The 6,000-nt window shown below is 57.4% G+C and overlaps 1 protein-coding gene across 1 annotated transcript in view; it reads left to right on the top strand.

Moving 5' to 3' along the window:
- Window positions 1–2,181: 2,181 nt before the first annotated feature.
- The window catches only part of CACNA1E (calcium voltage-gated channel subunit alpha1 E), a gene marked incomplete at its 3' end in the record, with an annotated part of 90,070 nt that continues 86,251 nt past the window's right edge, over window positions 2,182–6,000 (top strand). Inside the window, exon 1 of the mRNA XM_080348579.1 lies at window positions 2,182–2,448. Within this exon, the coding sequence (XP_080204705.1) occupies window positions 2,183–2,448 (266 nt within the window). The 5' untranslated portion in view covers window position 2,182. The remainder of the gene's footprint in view (window positions 2,449–6,000) is intronic.

Here is a 6,000-nt window from a genome sequence, read left to right as displayed (position 1 = left end):
CTGGCCTGAGGGCTTCTGGCAATGCAGGTGTGAGAGCCTGAGCCAAAAAGCGAGCCCCATGGCACTTTGGTCATGGTCACTTTGGTAGTGCCTGCAGGGTGGAGAAGTCTGTGGTGAGATGCTGCCTGACTGCACTGAAGGAGCAGTCCTTGCCCAAATGCGTTAGTGATTTATGTGATTAAGAGCTTATATGTGTGATTAAGAGCTTGGTATTTTTTAGGGTTCTTTTTCTTTATTTTTTGGGCTCTTTCAAGTGTTCCTGGTTGCCCCACAGCAAATGTGGGGGACAGATGGTGTGTGCAGAGCAGGTTGTGGTGTTGGGGTGGACAAAGGAAGAGCATCATGAGGACACGAGGTGTCTTATGATTCTGACTGGAGCTGCGGGTGTTCTTTCCATGGGAAGGGCAGGTATTGAGTACCAAAGGCCCTGGGGAGCCCTTTGGGTGTGGAATTCTATGTGAACAGCTCACAGGGTGTGTGCTGAGCGGTGAGGCTGGTGCCCTGCCTGTTGGGTAGGGAGAATATTGGGGACATCCCTGGGGAGCCATGAGTCTCCTGTACATGCCAGAAGGGCAGGGTGTGTTCCCCAAAGGTAGATGGGCAGGCAGCCCCCACACCAGGGGACCCTGAGCATCCCTGGGTGACCTTGACACCTGCATTGCTGCAAAGGTGAGGGTACAGCACCTGTAATGTCCCCTGTCCTCTGCCCATGGTGGGCAGTGGGAGGGCTGGGAGAGCCAGGTCAGAGCCTGGAGTGGCACTGAGGACAGCCCCCTCCATGGGAGCTGCTGCAGGGACACATCCAGACTGGGCTGTTTACACCTCTCTGATGAGCTGCTACTTCTGGCCAACATCAAGTGTCAAAAAGCAAATACCGAGGTGGGGTGGGGGAGTACTAAGGAGGCTGATCTGTATGCGAGGGAGCAGCGGGGCTCTCCCGGGGGCAACTGCTGTTATCAGGGTGGCTCCGGGGCAGGGGGGAACCGGGAGCCCCGAAGTTTCCCAGAGAGGGGGGAATGGTGCGTGGGGCTGGAGAGATGCTCTGTGCATGCTGAGATGGGGTGAGCCTCTCACCTCCCCTGCAGGCAGAGGGGAGGCAAAGCCCCTGCTTTGTCCCCTCTTTTGTCCCCCAATTTAGCCACTCACCTAGGAGCACCCATGCTGCAGCCGGGGGTGGGTGCTTCTTGCAGGGTGGGGGCTCCCCCGTTGCCTTTGTTCCCTTCAGACCCTCCCCTCGCCTCTGACTTTCCTTTGCGGCAGCTCCCGTGCTTGCCAAAAGAATGCACTGGATGGAGTGAGGGAGCGAGCCGGGCGTGCGTGCGTGTGTGCGCGCTGGTGTGCGCCTGTCTTGCCTCTGACTTCATTAAAGCAAGCTGTCCCCGAGCTGCAGAGCCGCGGCAGCCTTTTAATTCCGTGGTCCGGCTCCTTGCAGGGAAAGCCGGCGTCGCCTTTGTGCTCTCCTGTACTGGCAGCCAAGGGCTGAGCATCCCTACCTGCCTGGGGGCTCTGCCCGTCATCCCTGCCTGCTGCCCCGGGGATGGGTGGCCGGGCTCCGGTAGGCTGCTGAAGATGGAGTCAGGAGGAGGGAGTTGGACACTTGGCTCCAACTAGGCTGGACCACGCTGCAACCTGTTCCCCGCCCCGGGCCTCCCCTCCGCTGCTGTGCTGGGTGCTGTACCAAATTACATCTTCTTTTGCGATGGGGCAGATGGAAGGATTTGGATCCTAGCCCTTTTCCTGCCTGATCTCTGCTGGCAGGTGGTCCCCGGGCTCACCTTGCTGGGAGTGGGGCTTAGAAGGGACTGGTTTGGGTTTGCAGGCAGAGCGGTGGGAAGGATGTGTCTGGATTTAACCCTTTGCTTTGTGGCAGAAGGTGCTGTGGCCTTTGCTGAGCGGGCAGGACCAGCTGGTTTTTTTTTGGGGGGTGGGGGGGAGGTTTTGGAGACAACTGGCTGCCCCCCATGCCGTGCTGCTGAGCCGGTGCCGCGTGTTGCTGCCTCTCCCTTCTCCACACGGGTCCCCGCTCCCTTGGAGAGATGGAGGAGAGACAGATCTGAGCATCATCCAGAGAGGAGGAGGGGGCTGTGGTTGGGACTGCGCCCCACAACCCCCCTCTCACTCTTCTCCCCGCTCTGCTGCCTTGGCGGTGTTCCTTTGGCTCACCTGTGTGTTTTCTTCCAGGATGGCTCGCTTTGGGGAGGCAGTGGCTGGCAGGCTGGGCTCCGGAGATGGGGGCTCTGACCAGAACCGGAGCCGGCAAGGACCTCCTGCTCCTGCAGGAGGGACCCCAGGACCCTTCAAGCAAACCAAAGCACAGAGAGCCCGGACTATGGCTCTGTACAACCCCATCCCCGTCCGGCAGAACTGCTTCACCGTCAACAGATCGCTCTTTCTCTTTGCGGAAGAGAACATAGTCAGGAAATACGCTAAGAAGCTCATCGACTGGCCATATCCTTTCTGCGCCCCTTGCAAGCCCCCCACTTACTCCCCGGATTTGCCTCGGTGGCCGCCCAGGACACGTGCGTGTGGCACTAGCTGGCAGGTAAGTGCCTGCCTTCTGCTCTCCTTCGGCGTGTGGAGAGGGGTGCCCCGTCCCCAGGGGATGCTCTCCTCACCCTGTTGCTGCTTCCTCCCCTCCTGTGTTCTGCTTGGTGCCTGGCAGGGAGCTGAGCCCTTTCTCCCCACAGGGAGACCCCTTGGCCCTTCCTCACGCTTGGGTTTGAAACCCCCCATGCTGGCAGGGAGGGGAGCTCTGATCCTGGTTTAAGCCCGTATGCCTTAGGGTGCTCTGTGTGCATGTGGCTTGGGGGGTTGTGGCCTTGCCTCTCTGCCTCAGTGTCTTGCTGGAGTTTTGTCACCCCACTGCACCTGGAGACACCCATCCTGTTGGAGACAGACCCCCAGGAGCCCACGAATCTCTGGTTCCTGCTGGGTGGTGGCTTTGTCCTCTCTTGCACCCGCCTGCGTGTGCCCCCTTTGCTGTTGATCACACCTGGCAGGGCATGGCCATCTTTGTCATGCAGCCCCCCTGCTTCCCCACGGTGGCTCTGGGAACCAGCTGTCCCCTCCCTGCGGCAGAGGGGATGATGCTGAAAATCTCCAGCTGTGCCCCCCGGCCCCTTGAGGGCTGGCGCAGGGGACCATGATTTATTCCAGGGACCCCCCCTCTAGGGCTGGGTGGAGGTTGCAGATTCCCCACTCCTTCCCTCACCCCTCTGTCCTTTCAGACACCCCCATGCGCTTCTCTCCCCTCCCGCCCTCCCTGCGGGTACCCCCGGGTACCCTGGCCAATGCCCAGCACCACAACGCAGCTCCCCATCCCCTTGGGCTCGGTGCCTCGCTGTCCCCCTGGGCTTTGCCCCCACCGAGGAGCTGAGCCTGCAAACTTCAGTGTGGCCATGCTTTGACTGTAGGACCCTCCCTGTGCCGTTTTCTGCAGTGGTGATTATATGCAGCTCTTGCCGCTGCTGCTTTTTTCTCTCCCTGCAACTTGTTGGTGAACTTGCTGGCTCCTCCGGTGAGCACAGGAGAGCTCGCCCCAGTGCCAAGCAGCCATACCTTGGTCTGGTGCAACAGGTATCTTGGGGGAAAATCCCTCCGGCCAGGTGCAGGGATGCAGGACAGGTCATCCACCCTGCTGAGCATCACCGGGGAAATAATCCCCTTGCAGCTCCAGCATGTCAGGTCAAGCCTCTGCCAGGCAGGGCCTGGGGAAACACAAAGCCCCCAGGGTTAGGGGGGTGACCTGGGGATGAAGGGGGAGCTTGTGGGGGGCTGAATTCCCCACAGCATCCCTAAATCTGCCCCTGCCGGTAGCGGTGGGCGGCTGCAGGAGCGTTGGTGCGGTAGCAAGGATGGAGATGCGGCAGCTCAGCTGTTAGCCCTGCAGGGCAGCGGCCAAACCGGCCTGCCTGCTTTTCCAGAATATGCCAAATTATTCACGTGCTTTTTCAGCGTGATGTGGGAGGGCCCTCGCCCCTTCAGCTTTAATTTAAAGCAAGAAGGAGCAGGGGTGCTGCCACTGGCCTGGTGCTCCCCGCGTGGGCCAGGGTCCCGTGCCGGTGTGATGTCTCATCTCCAGGCAGCCGCTGTCTCCTAGAGACTAGAGCTTCACCACTGCGTGGTAAAAACTCCCCAGCATTATTCTTTCCTGGAATTTGCAATGCATGAGGGAGATGGGCTCATTTTATTTTATTTTTTCCCAGAAGTAAGTGACATATCCCCATGTGAGCGCTGGGAACGGATGCGCTCCAGGCGCGGGAGCTGAGCATCCCTGGCCTTCCCCCGCCTGGCTGCCATCTCTTTCTAAGAAACTCACGCACCTTAGAGCTCCTCTGCACCACTTGAGCTCTTAAGGGCTTGTGGGAGGACAAAGCTTTTTGGTGATGAGTTTGAGGTTGGCCAGGAAAGTTGTTCCACAAGCAACTGATGCCTTTTGGTAGGACCAGGGAAAATGTGCGAGCATCTCAGGTGCCTGGACCAGAGCCCATGGCATCTCTGCTGGGCGAGGGCGGTTTGAGGAGGCGAGTATTGGATTTTGGCCACAGTCAATGAGAACTGCTGGCCTTGGGAGGGACATGGCCTGTTCTGGAGCGGGCATGGCACCCAGGAAAGCCAAGGGGGTTGAGGTGAAGGGCGAGGGGGAGTGGAGGCTCTTCTTCATCCAGCTCCAGTCGACTAGGTAATAGGGCTAAAAATAACTGGTGATTCAGGCCTGGATATCTGCTGGGTAACTGTATAATTATAACCAGCAGCCTCTGCAGTTTGGCTTCCCAGTGTAAACAGGGGATGATGCATGGAGGGGAAGGAGGAGAAATACGAGCAACTGAGATTGGGATGCAGCTCCGTGGGGAGACGAGGCTTTGCCGAGTTTCTCGCTGGAAAGCCCAGTGCGTTACCTCTGGTGGAGCTGCTCTTTTCACTGGCCCTGCTCAAAATGCGATGCTGTTTTGGCTGTAGGAACATCTACTCCTCCTCGTCCTGCCTGCTCTCCTGCTGACGGCCAGGCCTTTCGCCCTGATTTCATTTGTTTGGCTGCCTGGAAAGCTGCAATTCAGTTAGCACACGAAGATGGGCTGCAGCTCATCTCTATCTGCTCCGTTCTTTATCTGCGTAATCGCATTTGACCTGGATAAGATCCCTCTCCCACCCCAGCAAGGCCAGATGACATTGTGTGGCTCTGGCTCTGTCCCCAAGGACAGCCTGTAGCTGCAGACACACACCGGCCATTGTACCTGTCCCCTGGGTTTAGCAGGGGAGAATAATGTCCGTCGGTCCTCTGGGGACCTTGCTGTTCCCTTCAATGAGGACTTTCTCTTATCTCAGCCCCTTTGAGGAACAAATCTTCAGTTGGGTTGGCCAAGAGCATCTGAGGTGTCTGCAAAGCCCCAGTGCACGTCCCTGGTCCAACACACGTGGAGATTTTGCTCCATGGGATGCACACCCGCGTGTGTTCGAACCATTTTGCTCATGAGGACTGCCACTTTGAGCCAGGCATCTCTGCTGCTCTGTAGGCACTGCCCCGTGGGGTCCCTGGCGGCATTATGCCCCACCTGGGCAAGTATCTTCTGTACCTTTGGTTTTGCCCGGCTGAGATTTTGGCTGGTCTTGGTTCCATGTGGGAACAGCTACGCCATGTCATGCCACCCTTGGGCAGCTCCCTCCTCGCGCTACCCAAGAAAGAAAATCTCTTTTATGTTTCTTTATTGTTTTTATTTTTTTTTCCTCCAAGGCTGTTTTCTATGCTCTTCATTCATCAGATTTTAAAATGTATTTTTTGGGGAGGGGCGAGTAGGTGTAATGGCAGGTCCGTCTTTTTGACAGCCGGGGAGAGCGAGGCTGCCTGTCAGATGGTGAATTTAAACAGAGGCAGCTGTTGTCATGGTGACGCCAAGTTGCATCCTGTTGCTGTGGCAACCAAAGTTAAAAAACTGATGTTAAGGCAGGAGAATCACATGATATCTTTTTTTTTTTTTTTTTTTTTTTTTTTTTTTTTTTAAG

The sequence above is a fragment of the Nesoenas mayeri genome (assembly GCF_963082525.1).
Source record: "Nesoenas mayeri genome assembly, chromosome: 8".
In the NCBI taxonomy this organism is placed as follows: Eukaryota; Metazoa; Chordata; class Aves; order Columbiformes; family Columbidae; genus Nesoenas; species Nesoenas mayeri.
Note: the sequence above shows the minus strand (reverse complement) of the source record. Positions and strands in the feature narration are given on the sequence as shown.